Source organism: Callithrix jacchus, chromosome 12 (assembly GCF_049354715.1).
Source record: "Callithrix jacchus isolate 240 chromosome 12, calJac240_pri, whole genome shotgun sequence".
Classification (NCBI taxonomy): domain Eukaryota; kingdom Metazoa; phylum Chordata; class Mammalia; order Primates; family Cebidae; genus Callithrix; species Callithrix jacchus.
The window spans coordinates 93,172,480-93,190,022 of record NC_133513.1 but is presented as its reverse complement, the minus strand read 5'-3'; the positions used below and the strand labels follow the sequence as shown (position 1 = coordinate 93,190,022).

General features: G+C 47.3%; 1 protein-coding gene across 13 annotated transcripts in view; it reads left to right on the top strand.

Annotated features, from left to right (window-relative positions):
* Window positions 1–17,543, top strand: part of CWF19L1 (CWF19 like cell cycle control factor 1) — a 48,964-nt gene that overhangs the window by 14,955 nt on the left and 16,466 nt on the right. For 6 of the 13 annotated variants that reach the window (XR_008475634.2, XR_001914961.4, XM_017979235.4 and 3 more), the window contains 3 exons: window positions 1,071–1,285; window positions 3,721–3,839; window positions 17,455–17,539. Coding sequence is in view for 7 of the 13 variants with exons in the window: in XM_009010133.5 (XP_009008381.1) it covers window positions 1,071–1,285; window positions 3,721–3,839; window positions 17,455–17,539 (419 nt within the window). In the remaining 6 variants the exon portion in view is untranslated. The remainder of the gene's footprint in view (window positions 1–1,070; window positions 1,286–3,720; window positions 3,840–17,454; window positions 17,540–17,543) is intronic. The other 7 variants (XM_078346256.1, XM_078346255.1, XM_078346254.1 and 4 more) reach the window with 5 other exon arrangements.

Genomic DNA, 17,543 nt, shown 5'->3' with positions numbered 1-17,543 from the left:
TGCAGTGGGTTAAGGAACTAATTAAGAGGTAAAGTAGGCCAGGCGCGGTGGCTCATGCCTCTAATCCCAGCACTTTGGGAGGCCAAGGTGGGTGGATCACGAGGTCAAGAGATCAAGACCATCCTGGCCAACATGGTGAAACCCTGTCTCTGCTAAAAATACAAAAATTCGCTGGGCGTGGTGGCGCATGCCTGTAGTCCCAGCTACTCAGGAGGCTGAGGCAGGATAATTGCTTAAACCTGGGAGGCAGAGGTTGCAGTGAGCCAAGATTGTGCCACTGCACTCCAGCCTGGTGACAGAGTAAGACTCTGTCTCAAAACAAAACAAAACAAACAAAAAAGAGGTAAAGTACTTAGCCACAGACTACTCTTCAGAAATTCAAAACTAAAGAGGAGGAAGTTTCTTAGTATGTGTATTCATTTTGGATGGCTGAGCATGTTTTCTTCTGAACAGAGAGAGCCAGCTAAGGAGACTCAGTAGATGAAAGGGAGGTGAAAATTGATGCAAGGTCTTGGAGGCAACAGGAGGAATTGGAAACAAGGCCACAAGCCAGGAATAACCCTAGAAGAGAATAGAGTCTCTAATTTTTCCTAAACACTTGCTCTTTCCAGATGTTTTCCTTCACTTGGAAGTTGCTGCCTGCCAGAAGAATGCATCTTTTCTAGACTCTAGCTTCCTTTGAACTGTATTTTTCTTCTCATTGTTTTTTCCTTTGTCTAGATGTCTGGGTTTAAGTCCATGTAGAGTCTTCTCTAGAAGGCAGAAAGCCTTTTTCCTAATCTTCTCTTCCCAAGTTTTTCCAGTAATATTGTAAGGTACCTTGTATAAACAGACTGCCCTGTGGGCTCCAGCAGCCTCCATGTAGGGCTGTTCATCCTTACTGAACAGGAATACTGTTGTAGCCATTCACCATTGATACCTAGCAACCAGAAGGGAGCTACCGGAGAGTTTACACTTAAGACATGTAAAATGGCAGGGACATAGGAGATTCATGGGAGATTCATCCCCATATTGATGGCTTTTCATTCTGCAATTTTGACTAAAATTTGTTCATTTTATTTTGAACCCAGGTCGTAAAGGTGTCTTCACTGGAAGCTCGGGGCTGCAGATTGTGTACCTCAGTGGGACAGAGTCCTTAACTGAGCCAGTACCGGCTTATAGTTTCAGTCCCAAGGATGTGTCTTCTCTGAGAATGATGATGTGTACAACCTCCCAGTTTAAGGGTGTTGATATCTTGCTCACATCCCCATGGCCCAAGTATGTTGGGAACTTTGGGAATTCTTCTGTGAGTAGAGCTTGTTTAGTTGAAGTTTCTAAAAGTGAATTGCATTGGCTTGTGTTGGGCCTTTTTTCTTTTCCTGTTTATATTGAGTATTTCAGCTCTTGGGTACCTTTCATTAGAAAAAGTCTTTTGTGAAAATTTTCAGGATTCTAAAAGCTGTATCAACTGACCAAATCAAAAGTTAATTTCATATAAGTGTGAATCATAGATGAGACTGCTGAAATCTTAATTATAAATGAATTTTTTATTATCTGCTTCAAATGCCCTTTTTTCTAAGCCTCTTAATGTTTTGTGGCTTCACTAATTTTTTTTTTGAGACAGCCTTACTCTGGCGCCCAGGCTGGAGTGCAGTGGTGCAATCTTGGCTCACTCCAACCTCCTCCTCCTGGGTTCAAGAGATTCTCTGGCTTCAGCCTCCTGAGTAGCTGAGATTACAGGCATGTACCACCACACCTAATTTTTTTGTATTTTTAGTAGAGATTGGGTTTCACCATGTTGGCCAGGCTGGTCTTGAACTCCTGACCTCAGGTGATCTGCCCGCCTCAGCCTCCTAAAATGCTGAAATTACAGGCATGAGCCACTGTGCTGTCCTAATTTTTGTATTTTTAGTAGAGAAGGGGTTGCCCAGGCTGGTCTCGAACTCCTGGGCTCAAGTGATCCACCTGCCTTGGCTTCCCAAAGTGCTGGGATTACGCGTGTGAGCCACCATGCCTGGCCAGATTTTAATGTTTGATGAGTAATCTTGAAATGGATGGTACACCGGGAGTGACAACTGTCATGGGGAGTTAAATACTACACTGGTAGGTGGAAGTAAGCCTAAGGAAGATTTTGAAAAGATTCTGTGTGAGGGCAGAAAGCATTGGCTGAGCTTCATTGAAGGGAAATGTAAGAATGCATTTGAGGACAAATCTCCATGGATGGATTCAGGATTATCGGTGATCCAGAAGTGGAGCCTGTACACCACCCACTGCCAGCTTCATCACCATGTGTCTATGACCAGAAAGGCCAAGAGGATACCAGGCATTGTCAAGGAGAATGTTGAAAGGAAAACGGTCAAGGCTCTCTTCCTTTTTGACAAACCTGTGGTTGCTCTTTACCTAGAATACAAACGGTAGTGCTGGTTGGAGCACAAGGATATAGCAAAGCTAGGGAAGATCCAGAGAAGGACTGCTATAGTGATGAACGCAGAGAGAAAGACACATGTGATGCTCTGTAAGGAAGGATGAGAAATGAGGCCCCTTCATTTTGCAGGGAGCTAAAAATTGATTTTGATCAAGACTGATAAATAACCACACAGTATCTTTATGGAGGAGAAAAGTATAGTTCACCAGTCCCTAAGATGCTAGGACTGACCTCAGAGCTAATTCCCTGCCCTTCAGTAGAAACCTGAAGAAAACAAGCATAAGACAAAAGAAAATTCTTGCCTTACTTAGTGGAAAACAAACTTTGTTAGCTTATTTCCAAGTAATACCTTCTCTTAGAATAGAGTTCATAAATAATGTTATGGGTGAGAGTTCACATAATTTGTTGTTAATAGAATCTGGGGGATATTCTGGGAACAAGAATAGCTTTGGGCAAACTTTGTTACTTAAGAAGGGTTTGGTTGTGCCCTTCCTCAAACTGCCGCTTCCTTGACAGAAGCAAAGTAAAGGGTTATATACTCACGTGACGAAATCCTTGAATATTCTATGCCAGATATATTCTGTGGATCCTAGGAGCCCTGAGGCCTAGCTTTTCATTTTGATTTTCTGCATTGACTATGACTGTCTGTACCTGTGAACTACAGATGCACTACAAAACAAACTAGAGGCCAGGCACGGTGGCTCATACCTGTAATCCCAACACTTTGGGAGGCCAAGGCAGGTGGATCATGAGGTCAGGAGTTTGAGACTAGCCTGGCCAACATGGTGAAACCCCATTTCTACTAAAAATACAAAAATTAGCCGAGCGTGGTGGCATGTGCCTGTAATCCCAGCTACTAGGGAGGCTGAGGCAGGAGAATTTCTTGAACCCAAGAGGCGGAGGTTGGAGGGAGCTGAGATTGTGCCACTGCACTCCAGCCTGGGCGACAGAGCAAGACTAGAAGCAAGTCTAGAAGCCCAGACAGAGGAAGACTAGAAGCCCAGTCTGTGGGGTTCAGAGGGAGAGCTTGCTTTTCCAAAAAAAGGTTTTAATAATTTATGTTTTGGGTACTGATGTGGAGGAGTTACCTTTTAATCTCTGTCCTCCAACAGTTGTTTCTATTTCTACATTTATAATAGTTCAGCTCCCTTGTTTGTTAGATTTTTCTTGTTAGTTTTTCTCTGATTGCCATATGCAGTTCCTTCTGCCCACATTTGTATTCATGTATAAATTTCAAAGACATTTCAAAATGTCTTATTATTTTCATTTCTTGATAACTTTTAGTCTGTATGGATGACTGAGTTTTTGTTTACTAGGGAGAAGTGGATACCAAAAAATGTGGTTCTTCTTTGGTTTCCAGTCTTGCCACAGGCTTGAAACCAAGATATCATTTCGCTGCTTTGGAAAAGACCTATTATGAGAGGCTTCCATATCGGTGAGTAGCATTTATTCTTTTTGGCTTTTTGAAGAATTTGCCTTGGATCTTCTGTGTAAACTTCTCTTGTTTGTTTTTAACCATACAACATCTTGGCTCTGTTTGGTTACTCAGACACTGAAATAAGTGACTCTCAAGTCATTCATCTTCTCTGAGTTTGTTCCCTAATTTGAAATCACTTTGGAAATCCGTCAGTTTCAGAATCAAGAACTTGTATCAGTTTTTGCCTTTTCAGAGCCCGGCTTGGTGGTATGTGCCTGTAGTTCCAGCTACTTGGAAGGCTGAGCCAGGAGTTCTAGGCTATACTGTGCAATGACTACACCTGTGAATAGCCACTGTACTCTAGCCTGGGCAACACTGGGAGCCCCATTTCTTTAAAACGTTTTTTTATCACAGATAAACATAAGATAATGCATATGTTAATTAGCTTGATTTAGCCATCCCATAAAACAGCATGTTGTATACCATAAAATTATAGAATTTTTAGTTACCAATTAAAAATAAATGAGAAGGAAAAAGAAAAATTTTTAGTTTGCACTTAGAAGTAGTTTTTATTTTAATTATTAATTTCTTTTTTTTTTTTTTTTTTTTTTTAATTTTTTATTGGATTATAGGTTTTGGGGTACATGAGCAGAGCATGCAAGACAGTTGCGTAGGTACACACATGGCAGTGTGCTTTGCTTTTCTTCTCCCCTTCACCCACATTTGGCATTTCTCCCCAGGCTATCCCTCCCCACCTCCCCCTCCCACTGGCCCTCCCCTTTTCCCCCCAATAGACCCCAGTGTTTAGTACTCCCCTTTCTGTGTCCATGTGTTCTCATTTTTCATCACCCACCTATGAGTGAGAATATGCGGTGTTTCATTTTCTGTTCTTGTGTCAGTTTGCTGAGGGTGATGTTTTCCAGATTCATCCATGTCCCTACAAACGACACGAACTCATCATTTCTGATTGCTGCATAATATTCCATGGTGTATATGTGCCACATTTTTCCAATCCAGTCTATTATCAATGGGCATTTGGGTTGATTCCAGGTCTTTGCTATTGTAAACAGTGCTGCAATGAACATTCGTGTACATGTGTCCTTATAGTAGAACGATTTATAGTCTTTTGGATATATACCCAGTAATGGGATTGCTGGGTCAAATGGAATTTCTATTTCTAAGGCCTTGAGAAATCGCCACACTGTCTTCCACAATGGTTGAACTAAATCCTTCTGTAAGTCATTAAGAACTTGCCTTATGTATCTGGGTGCTCCTGTGTTGGGTCCATATATGTTTAGGATCGTTAGCTCTTCTTGTTGTATCGATCCTTTTACCATTATGTAATGGCCTTCTTTGTCTCTTTTGATCTTTGTTGCTTTAAAGTCTATTTTATCAGAGATGAGAATTGCAACTCCTGCTTTTTTTTGCTTTCCATTAGCTTGGTAAATCTTCCTCCATCCCTTTATTTTGAGCCTTTGTGTATCCTTGCATGTGAGATGGGTTTCCTGGATACAGCACACTGATGGGTTTTGGATTTTTATCCAATTTGCCAGTCTGTGTCTTTTGATTGGTGCATTTAGTCCATTTACATTTAGGGTTAATATTGTTATGTGTGAATTTGATACTGCCATTTTGATGCTAAGTGGCTGTTTTGCCTGTTAGTTGTTGTAGATTCTTCATTATGTTGAAGCTCTTTAGCATTCAGTGTGATTTTGGAATGGCTGGTACTGATTGATCCTTTCTATGGGTAGTGCCTCTTTTAGGAGCTCTTGTAAAGCAGGCCTGGTGGTGACAAAATCTCTGAGTACTTGCTTGTTCGCAGAGGATTTTATTCTTCCTTCACTTCTGAAGCTCAGTTTGGCTGGATATGAAATTCTGGGTTGAAAGTTCTTTTCTTTAAGAATGTTGAATATTGGCCCCCACTCTCTTCTGGCTTGTAGTGTTTCTGCCGAGAGATCTGCTGTGAGTCTGATGGGCTTCCCTTTGTGGGTGACCCGACCTTTCTCTCTGGCTGCCCTTAGTATTCTCTCCTTTATTTCAACCCTGTTGAATCTGACGATTATGTGCCTTGGGGTTGCTCTTCTTGCGGAATATCTTTGTGGTGTTCTCTGTATTTCCTGCAATTGAGTGTTGGCTTGTCTTGCTAGGTGGGGGAAATTTTCCTGGATGATGTCCTGAAGAGTATTTTCCAGCTGGGATTCATTCTCTTCGTCCCCTTCTGGTACACCTATCAAACGTAGGTTAGGTCTTTTCACATAGTCCCACATTTCTTGGAGACTTTGTTCATTCCTTTTTGTGCTTTTTTCTCTGATCTTGGTTTCTCGTTTTATTTCATTGAGTTGGTCTTCGACTTCAGATATTCTTTCTTCTGCTTGGTCAATTCGGCTATTGAAACTTGCGTTTGCTTCGCGAAGTTCTCGTATTGTGTTTTTCAGCTCCTTTAATTCATTCATATTCCTCTCTAAGGTATCCATTCTTGTTATCATTTCCTCGAATCTTTTTTCAAGGTTCTTAGTTTCTTTGCATTGATTTAATACATGATCTTTTAGCTCACAAAAGTTTCTCATTATCCATCTTCTGAAGTCTAATTCCGTCATTTCGTCACAGTCATTCTCCGTCCAGCTTTGTTCCCTTGCTGGTGAGGAGTTTTGGTCCTTTCTAGGAGGCAATGTGTTCTGGTTTCGGGTGTTTTCCTCCTTTTTGTGCTGGTTTCTTCCCATCTTTGTGGATTTGTCCGCTGGTCGTCTGCGTAGTTGCTGACTTTTCGTTTGGGTCTCTGAGTGGACACCCAGAATGTTGATGATGAAGTATTTCTGTTGCTTGGTTTTCCTTCTACCAGTCTAGCCCCTTCGCTGTACGACTGTTGAGGTCCACTCCAGACCCTGCTTGTCTGGGGTGCACCTCTAGTAGCCGTGGCACAGCGAGGGATGCTACCAGTTTCTTTTTCTGCTCTCTTTGTCCCAGGATGATGCCTGCCTAATGACAGTCTTTTGGATATAGAGGGGTCAGGGAGCTGCTTGAGGAGACAGTTTGTACTTTATAGGGGTTTAATTGCTGAGCTGTGCACTCTGTTGTTCATTCAGGGCTGTTAGGCTGCTATGTTTGATTCTGCTGCAACACAGCTCATTAAACAACCCTTTTTTTTTTCTCAAATGCTCTGTGTTGAGGGGTTTGGGCTTTATTTTTGGATGTCCGATCAGGTGTCCTGCCCAGCTCAAAGGCAGACTAGCCACTGTTTGGTTGCCGAGGCTCCGCCCTGCTGTTGTGTGATTCGCGCTGTTCCTGCCGGCTCTGCTGTGGTCTCTGCCACGCCCTGCGGCGGAGTCTCTTCGTTGTAGCGTGTTGCCTCAGCAACGGCAGGCTGCGTCAGCAGTGGGCGTGTATCTCAGTAGGGACGGGTTGCCTCGGCAACGGCTGGCTGCGTCAGCAGTGGGCGTGTATCTCAGTTGGGGCGGGTTGCCTCGGCAACGGCTGGCTGCCTCAGCAGTGGGCGTGTATATCAGTTGGGGCAGGTTGCCTCCGTAGTGGTGGACGCCCCTCCCCCACAGAGCGTCTCGGTCCGTCTGCCCGGGATAGTTTGAAATCGCGGTTTCGTTCGTCCCACTGGGTATCCCAAACGATCTGTCCCTGCAATCCCCTGGGCTGGGCTACTGTGCAAGTCTCGTTCAGTCTCAAGTCCAGCCCTCTCAAGTCTCAGGTTGCCGGTTCAACAAGGCACCCGGACAAGTGCGCCCTGTGGGGATTGCTGGGTAGGGCCGGCCGCCGCCGCCCCAGCTGCTGGCTTCGCCAGGCAGACCTACTGCCTGGCGTCCCGTGTCTTTTTATACTTGGGAGTTTCCCTGTTCTGTGGGCAACAAAGATCAGTCTGGAAATGCAGCACTGACTCACCGTTTGCGAATTCAACGCGGGCTCCAATCCTGGGTTGTTCTCACAGCGCCATCTTGAGTCCCCTCCCTTAATTATTAATTTCTAATTTTTGTGGGTACATAGTAGGCATACAGAGGTAGAGTTCTTAAAGGATACATTGCCAAGAAAACCAGTACAAGTGAGAGAGTTAAGTAAACTCAGAATTATCTTCACTGATAAAGGGCATGGATTATCCCTAAAATAACTTCCTTCCCTTCTTTTTCATAAAAGTAATATATTACTTGTTGCCAGTCCAAAAAATGTAAGTGAGCAAGAAGAGAATACCCCCTGTACCATAATTTCACAGCCTAATGCAGAATCATAAGTAATACAAGTTGACCGACCTACCCTCTGCGGGAAGACTGAGCTCGTTCGGAAAAAACTGGACCGCAGGCTAGAAGAAAGTCTTAAGTTCAGGCTTTATTGAGAGAAAAGAGCCTCCGGGCGGGCCAGCCGGGGCGAAAAGGAAAAATGGCCACGCCGCTCAGAGGGGCAGGGTTGTTTTATAGGGGGCTGAAGGGCTGAGGGAGTGGGGAAGCCGAAAGCCAAGGTGGTGGGCAACTGTTGGTCAGTTTGAACTGCTGGGCGGGAAGCTGGGCGGTGGGAAGCTGGGCGGCGGGAAGCTGGGCGGCGGGAGGGCTAGGGCCGGTATGTAAAGTGAGAGATAAGGGAGCCTCTTTGTGGGGGAGGGAAAGAGAGAGAGAGAGCTTTCGCAGTAGGGGCAGAGTTTTCTAAACATTCCCGACTCCTTAAAGAAAAGAAAAAGAGGGGGTCAGGGGCGTCGGTTGTCTCTCTGGCTACTTCCTGCTGACAAGGGTCGACGGGGGGTTCTGAAGAGGTTTCTTTTCCTAAGGAGCCTGGATGTTCGGGGAGAGGTCTGTTTCTTGCACTCGTTCAGGGTAGGGTTGGAGCAGCATCTGGTGGATGGTGACTCGAGTCAGTTCTTGAAAGCGCCACTGTAGGAACTGTAGAAAGCAAGGAGCAATAAGTAAGATTAGGCAAACGGCTACTAGGGGCCCAAGCAATGGGGACAAGAGGGTATACATAGAGGAAGACCACCACGCTGTGCCTTCAGCCGAGAACTTCTGACTCTGCAGGTTAGTTTTGAGTTTCTGGAGGCTCTCGATTCGGGTTTCTACTAGGCCGGATTCATTGATGTAGTAACAGCATTCTTCTTGTAGGAAGATACAGGTCCCTCCTTGTTCAGCGGTGAGCAGGTCTAGGGCTCTTCGGTTCTGTAAGGCAACTTGGGCAACTGAGGTGATCTGTCATTGGAGTGATGCTAAAGACTCAGTAGAGTCATCAATAGCTGCTTGGAATTGTGAGGTCAGTCGGGCTATGGTCAGGTGAGAGTGGACTAGTGCCCCTCCTCCTAATCCTGCTGCAAGTGCTAAACCAGCAAGGGAGACTCCAACGGCAATGGGTAGGAAGGCAGCTCGTCGGGTGCGGCGATGGGGAGTTTGCAGCATCTGGAATTCGGCTGGGGAATATATAATGAGTCGAGGGACTAGGGTTACTGGGAGGCATAAAAGAGATGAGGAAAGACCAATGTAGAGAGTTTTTGTTAAGGTCTTGTTACACCAAAAAAACATTCCTCGTGGGGCTGTTATATTAGTGGTTACCCGTATAGTTCTGTTACAGCTAGGGAAGTTTCGGCCTAGGAAATAGCACACAGGTAGCTGTTCAAAATCAGGTGGAGTGTAGAGATCAACTTCCTTGATAGGGGAGAAGGAAGAAGTTGAGGCTGAAAGGTTGAGAGGGATGGGGTAGGGGACTGCAATGAAGGGAGTCTGTCCTAAGAAGGCACACATGAGGCATGAGGTTAGGTCAGTTAATCCTGAGAGGTTAGCTAACTTGATTCCTTCTTGGAGAAAGGTTAACCAGGAAAACGGAGGCGAATGTGGTTGCAATTGGTCATTCAGAGATTTTTCTTGTAGGCTAATGTCAGAGTGGACTTGGTGGACTGTACGTACGTATGCCCGCCAGATGTACAGGTGGGAAGAGGGATATTTGGTATCTATGTGGTCATACATGGCAGCTTTCTGGGGGCTTTTCCACTGGTTGTCCCAGGGGTCAGGTATGAGAAGGGAATACCGTGTAGAACTGATAATGGTGTTTCCTCCTCCATCTACATCTGGGATGATTTTGAGCTGAGATCGGGCAGGTACTGTGGACTTGATAGCTATATGTAGTCGACAGCTCATCCAAGTACATCCCATGCAGGAGCGCCAAGGAGTATTATTGCATGCTTCTGATGGTTGGTCATGGTTGAAGCACATGAGAGGTATATCAGTATGGACGTTGCGGAATTTGGTGAAGTTCAGATATATGGCACTTTGGCATCCGGCTGTGGGGCAGTCGGAAGTTGCAAGAAGATGGTTGTGGCTGTATGGGGGGGTATTACAGATGAAGGTGTTTTTGGTATAGTTTTCAGTTAGGAAGAATCTCCATCTGTAGGGGGTGTGGCTGCTAGGCCCTGGTAAGTTTGACAGATAAAGGGCCAGTAGGAACAGCCTTCCAGCATAAGGAGGGTCCATGAGGGGCCTTTTTTACCCGAGACAGGTGGACCCAAGATGGGATTTCAACAATTCTTATAGCTGATGGAGTGGTAAGGAGCACTGTGTATGGTCCTTCCCTCTCCCCAAAGCCCCTCGCCCCCAAGTGGGACCTGATAAGGACTGAGTCTCCGGGGGAGACTTTCTGTGTATTTTCAGATGGCTGGGTGGGTTGGGGAAGAGAAGCGTTGGCGTGTTCTTGGAGAAGGCTGCGAAGGAGAGTAAAGTAGGGGAGGTAGCTGTCTAGAGGAGTGGTCTCTGGCTGTGGGGGAGTTGAAAGTAGGAAGGGGCGACCATACAGCAGCTCGAATGGGCTAAGCTGTGATGGGCCCCGGGGGCTTGCTCTCAACCTGGTGAGGGCAATAGGAAGCAAGGTTACCCAGGATTGGCGGAGCTCAAGCATGAGCTTAGTCAGATGCTCCTTTATTAGGCCATTGGCCCGTTCCACCTTACCAGAGGACTGAGGATGGTAGGCGGCGTGTAGCTTCCACTGAATTCCTAGAGAGGTAGAAACGGCATTAGTGACTTTGGAGATAAAGGCTGGGCCGTTGTCTGACTGTATGGTGGCTGGGAGTCCAAAGCGTGGGATGATGTCTTGAATGAGATGAGTGGCTCCTGTCCTGGCAGACTCAGAGGCTGTGGGGTAAGCTTCAATCCAGCCTGAAAATGTGTCAACAATGGTTAGCAGATACTGGTACTGTTTGTGCTTTGGCATATGGGTGAAATCAATTTGCCAGTCTTGGCCAGGTAGGAACCCGCGTAGCTGATGAAGCTGGTGCCGGGGATGACAGGAACCCTGGGAATTAGTTTTCACGCAGACAATACATGAGGACTGGACTTCCTGTATGGTACTGAGGAGATGGTGAGGGTGAAAAAGTTGGTTGAGGAACTGGTATAAGGCTTTAGGCCCAATGTGGAGTGAATTGTGGATGTCTTGGATTATCTGGTACTTTTGCTTTTCGGGGAGGATGAGGAGGTTATGCTTGAAGGCCCAGTCGTCTTTGAACCGTACCCCCGGGGTAGACTGGAGAGCCTGGAGTTCTGAGGTAGAGTATTGAGGGCTATATGACTTGGACAAAAAACAGAGAGTGGAGGTGGGTGGCGGATGGTTTCTTGCCGTGTCTTTAGCTACCCTGTCTGCAAAGGCATTCCCTGCGGCTATGGGTGAGTTCAGGGACTGATGCCCTTTACAGTGGACGATGGCTACCTTGCTAGGGAGTTGAATGGCTTGGATAAGGGCAGCAATGAGTTTTCCATTGAGAACGGGCGTGCCTTTAGTGGTGAGGAAGCCTCGTTCCTTCCAGATCATGCAGTGTGAGTGAGCTATGAGGAAGGCATACTTGGAGTCAGTATATATATTTACTTGTTTGTTCTGGGACCAGGATAGGGCCCGAGTGAGGGCGACTAATTCAGCCTGTTGTGAAGCGGTCCCAAGAGGAAGGGGGCGGGTCTCTATAATTTCAGAGTGAGTTACTACAGCATAGGCCACTCTCCGTGGGCCGGTGGGATGAGGTATAGAGCTGCCATCAACGAATAGGGTAATGGAGGCAGATGGTAGGGGTTGAGGTAGCAAGTCGGGACGAGGAGACTGGGCTAATTTGAGGATTTCAGTACAGGAATGTAGGGGGCTGGAGTACGGAGGGCAAGGGAGGAGGGTAGCCGGATTTAATGAGGAGCAGTGAGAAAGAGTGATGTTGGGGTTCTCAATAAACAGTAGGTGAAGCAGTTGAATATGGGAGGGCCCGAGGTGGGGCAGAGAGTGTTGACTGAGCAGTTCAGTCAACCTGTGTGGAGAAAAGACTTGGAGTGGGAGTTGTAGATTGATCTTAAGAGCTTCTGTGGTTAGGGTGACGGCGGCAGCTAGGGCTCTAAGACATGGCTGCCATCCTCGCTCAGTTGGGTCAAGTTGTCTAGACAGGTAGGCTATAGGCAGAAGGGTCTTTCCTACCGGTTGGACTAGCACTCCTACAGCTGTATGTTGTTTCTTGTCTGTATATAGTTGGAAGGGTAAGTTGGGATTAGGCAGGGCTAGGCTGGTGGAGGTGCAAAGGGCGTTAAGCAGTGACTTGAACGCCCGGTTGACAGAACCTGGTGAGGAGAGTGGTCCCTCGGGGGCTTCTGCAGCAGCATGGTATAGAGGTTTTGCTAGCAAAGCATAATTAGGTATCCAGTGGCGAAAAAACCCTACTAGTCCTAGGAAGGAGAGGATTTCTTTCGCTGACTCAGGGGCCTGGAGCGCCTTTAAGGCTTGTAGTCGGTCGATTGTGATAGACCGTCGCCCAGGTGTGAGCTGTATACCTAGGTAGATGACGGTGGGTGAGGCTATTTGTGCTTTGGTTGGTGACACCCGGTATCCCTTATCTCCTAGGAAATTGAGTAGAGCGGTGGTGGCCTGGATGCACTCCTGGCAGGTGGGGGAGCAGATAAGAAGGTCATCTATGTACTGGAGGAGGTGAGAGGGCTTGAGGTTGCAGTGAAGTAGGTCAGAGGCGAGTGCCTGGCCGAATAGGTGTGGGCTATCTCGGAAGCCCTGTGGAAGGACTGTCCAGGCCAGTTGTTGGGACATGTTCGTGAGGGGATCATCCCAAGTGAAGGCAAAGATAAAGTAGGAATTAGGGTGTAGAGGTATAGTGAAGAAGGCATCCTTTAGGTCTAAGACTGAGAAACAGGTGGTCCCTGGGGGAATGTTAGAGACAATGGTGTATGGGTTGGGGACAACTGGATGTATGGGAATTACAGCTTCATTGACTAAGCGCAAGTCCTGGACTAGCCTATATTGTCCTGAGGGTTTTTGTACTGGGAGGATGGGGGTATTACATGGGGAGTTAATGGGAATTAGGAGGCCTTGACCTTTTAGTTTCTCTATGATGGGTCTGATACCCATACGGTGGGCTTTAGAGATGGGAAATTGAGGGCGGCAGAGAAAATGAGGCAAGGAGTCTTTAAGGCGGACCTGAACTGGCTGGTGGTGGGTAGCTACAGATGGGTTGTTAATGTCCCAGACCTGAGGGTGGACTCCGGGGAGTAGTTCTGACAGGGCTTTTTGGGGTTCAGTGTCTGAGGTGAGGGCTAGGAGAAAGAGACTGTGTGGGTTGGCGGAGGGGAAGGTTATGACGGCCTTCAGCTTTGAAAGGATGTCTCGCCCCAGAAGGGGAACTGGGCAGGTGGGGATTACTAAAAAGGAGTGGGTGAATGGAGTGGAGTTATATGAGCACATGAGTGGTGGGGTTTGGTAGGGGATACTCGGGGTCCCGTCGATTCCCATGACCGAGACCTGGGAAGGAGTGAGATGGCCAGAATAGGAAGGAAGTGCGGAGTAGGTAGCCCCCGCGTCGAGCAAGAACGAGACACTTTTACCCGCTACCTGAATTTTGACCCTTGGCTCGGCGAGGGTAACCGGAGTCAGTAAGCCAGGGCCCCACTAGTCATCTAGCAGCCCTAGTAGACTGGGGAACGGAGCTCCCTCGGAGGTTGGCTCCTGGCAAGCAGGCTCCTCCCTACTGAGGGTGACCGCCGGCTGCGTAACGCCAGTGTGCCTGTTTCGAGGAACCGGCACCCTGGGGAAGCTGGGGCAGTCTGACTTCCAGTGTCCCGGGAGCCGACAGATAGGGCAAGGCTTAGTTGGTGGCCGTGGTTGTGGACAGGCTCAGGACCAGTGTCCTTCCTTTCCACATTTGAAACATGCCCCTGGAGGGGCATGGGTTTTGGCCTTGGGCTTCTGGTTCCCTGCCGGCCTTAGAGCCGCCACTAGGGCTTGGGTCTGGAGGGCAGCCTTCTGCTTCATGCGAGTTTGGCGGGCAGCCTCAGCCGCATCTTCCCTGGCATTGAATACTTTAAAGGCCATTTTTACCAGGTCTTGGATGGGAGTCTCTGGCCCCTCTTCTGCTTTCTTTAGTTTCTTTCTTATGTCGGGTGCTGATTGGGAGATAAAATGGGAGGCTAATACAGTGGCCCCGTTTTGGGAGGCTGGGTCTAGTCAAGTATACCGGACTAGGGCTTCTTGCAAGCGGGCGAGAAAGAGGGCGGGGTTCTCATCAGGTAGTTGGGTGATTTCTCTCAGTTTATCATAGTTTACAACTTTGTTAGATACAGCATCCATTCCCCTGAGGAGGTATCTAATCATGCGGTCCCTCTTGGGTATATCAGACCCTCGATTAGCCTGATAGTCCCATTGGGGGTCTTCACCTGGGATTGCTTCAGGGCCTAGGGGGATCTGGTTAACTATAGCATGGTCTTTATCTGCTTGGTTTCTGGCTGCCGCTAGGATGCGCTCGTGCTCTTCCACTGTGAGGGTGGAGGAACAGATAACGCGAATATCATGCCAAGTGAGGCTGTAGGCTTGAGTGAGGTATTGGAATTCCTTAATATAGGTGGACGGGTCGGCTGAGAAGGATCCTAAACGTTTCTCAATTTGGGACAGGTCTTGGAGTGAGAAAGGAACATGGACCCTGATTAAACCTTCTGCGCCTGCTACTTCTCGGAGTGGGGCCAGGATAGCTGGCTGGTGAGAGCGGGTGTGGGCCGCCACCGGAGAGGCAAGAGGAAGTGCGGCCTCTGAGGGAGGGGGCTCGGAGGGAGTAGAGGGAGAGCGAGGCATGGCCTCTGAGGTAGGAGGTGCAGAGGGAGTGGGGGAAGGGCATGCCGTTGATGGCGACTGGTTGCTGAGATTGGCAGGAGAGGATAGATGTTCAGGCAGATCCTCCGGTGAGGAGTAGGGAGGGGGAGAGGTAGTGGAGGAAGATTTACGAGGGGTACGAGCTAAGAGGATTTGGTAGGTGGAGCAGGAAGAACATAGGTCGGGGTGGGTACGGAGGTCCCAAAAAGCCTGAACGTAAGGAATTTCATTGTCCTTGCCTGCACGGCGACAAAAATCGTCGAGATCTCGGAGGGTGTTGAAATCAAAAGTGCCAGTCAGGGGCCAATGTGACTGGTTACCGAGTTTGTACTGGGGCCAAGCCACCTGAGACAGGAAGATAAGCTTTTTCTTTCTGAGGGTTTGGGAATATCCCAATTTGGTAAAATTTCGCAGCAAGCACCCAACGGGGGTGCTCAGAGGTATTTTGGACTCCGAATTTCCCATGGCAGGCACAGCTACAGACCCTCCGGCGCGGATGGGCAGATGCAACGAAAAGGTGTCCCCGTTCGTTGCAAATTCCCCGGAGTACAATTAAGTACGGAAAGGGAAGCGGTCAGAGGGGGCGTCCCCCATCTGGCGGCTGTCCCTCGGAAGGCTCCTGGAGCTGGAACGGAAGACTACCTTGGCTCGGCCGAGACTAGGCAAGGAGTCTGTGCAGAACGCCGGAGAGGGAGCAACTGCACCGTGCCGTAGGAAGAGGAGACGGGAAGCGGGGGAAGGCAAAGCAAGAAAAACTTGGCTTACCTTAATCGGAGCGTGGAGGTGGCAGGGCCAGTGTTGGGTAGGTCGGGGAGGGGGGCCGTGACTGGGCCAACGGCCCCTTCCGTCCCGGGTTTCAGCACCACTGACCGACCTACCCTCTGCGGGAAGACTGAGCTCATTCGGAAAAAACCGGACCGCAGGCTAGAAGAAAGTCTTAAGTTCAGGCTTTATTGAGAGAAAAGAGCCTCCGGGCGGGCAAGTCAGGGCGAAAAGGAAAAATGGCCACTCCGCTCAGAGGGGCAGGGTTGTTTTATAGGGGGCTGAAGGGCTGAGGGAGTGGGGAAGCCGAAAGCCGAGGTGGTGGGCAACTGTTGGTCAGTTTGAACTGCTGGGCGGGAAGCTGGGCGGCAGGAGGGCTAGGGCCGGTATGTAAAGTGAGAGATAAGGGAGCCTCTTTGTGGGGGAGGGAAAGAGAGAGAGAGAGCTTTCGCGGTAGGGGCAGAGTTTTCCAAACACAAGTTTTTCTGTTAAATCTCTCTATATATGTATTCTAGAAAAATCTCTTACTCTCTAAAAGTATACTGCAAAAACAGAAATTTTGGGAACAAGCTACTCAAAACCTATACAGTTATTAAGAATCTGAATACAGTTTTTCATAAAACATATAACATTGGCCAATAGGCATATAAAAATATCTCATATCATTAGCCATTATGGTAATGCAAATCAAAATCACAATGATATAGTACTTCATACCCACTAGGATGACTATAGACAAAAAGGAAAATACATAGTAACAACTGTTGGCAAGGATGTGGAGGAATTGGAACCCTCACACATTGCTGGTAAGAATGTAAAATGGTGCAGCCACTTTGGAAAACTGTTTAGCAGTTTTTGAAAGGTTAAACATAAGAGTTATCAGCATGGTAATGGCAGTTTTACTCCTGTCCCAAGATAAGTGAAAACACATGTCCACACAAAAACTTGTACATAAATCATCATAACAGCATTATTCATAATAGCTCAAAAGTGCAGACAACCCAAATGTCCATCACATGATAAATAGGTAAATTAAAAGTGGTATATCTATATGATTAAATGTTATTTGGCAAGGAAAAGCAATGACGTACTGATATGTGCTATGATGTGGTTGAACCTTGAAAACTTTATGTTAAGTGAATGAAGCCAGACACAAAGGACCACATTTTTTTTTTTTTGAGACAAGATCTCATTCTATCGCCTAGGCTGGAGTGCTGAGGTATGATCACGGCTCACTGCGGCCTCAGCCTCATGGGCTCACGTGATTCTCCTACCTCATCCTCCTGAGTAGCTGGGGCTATAGGTGTGCACCACCATGCCCAGTTAATTAAAAAATTTTTTTGTAGAGATAGAGTCTCACTATATTGCCCAGGCTGGTCTCAAACTCCTGGGCTCAAGCAGTCCTCCTGCCCCAGCCTCCCAAAGTGCCTGGCCTATTTTAGCTTTTTATTACATCAAAGAAGAGTCAGTAGTAAAATGAACCCTCATGTGCCCATCACTTAGCTTCAGTTGTTATCAACGTTTTGCCAATTTTACAATTCTTTTAAAGCCAAAAGTTGGAGTTTTGATGCTTTCTGAATACATAATCACATTTCTTCCTAAAACAGCCTTGTGAGGTAGGGATTGTTGCCCTACTAGGTAGACAGATAGCAACTTATCTGAAATCATTTGACTTGTGGTGATGAACTGAGGAGGACCTTTGCTCTTTTCATGGCCCCATGGAGTCCACATATTTTGTCATTGCAAATCAAAAGTAAAAGTGTTAGTAATTTTTTGTCTCTCAAATATTTTCTAGAAACCATATTGTTCTACAGGAAAATGCACAGCATGCCACCCGGTTTATAGCTCTGGCAAATGTTGGAAATCCAGAAAAGAAAAAGGTAA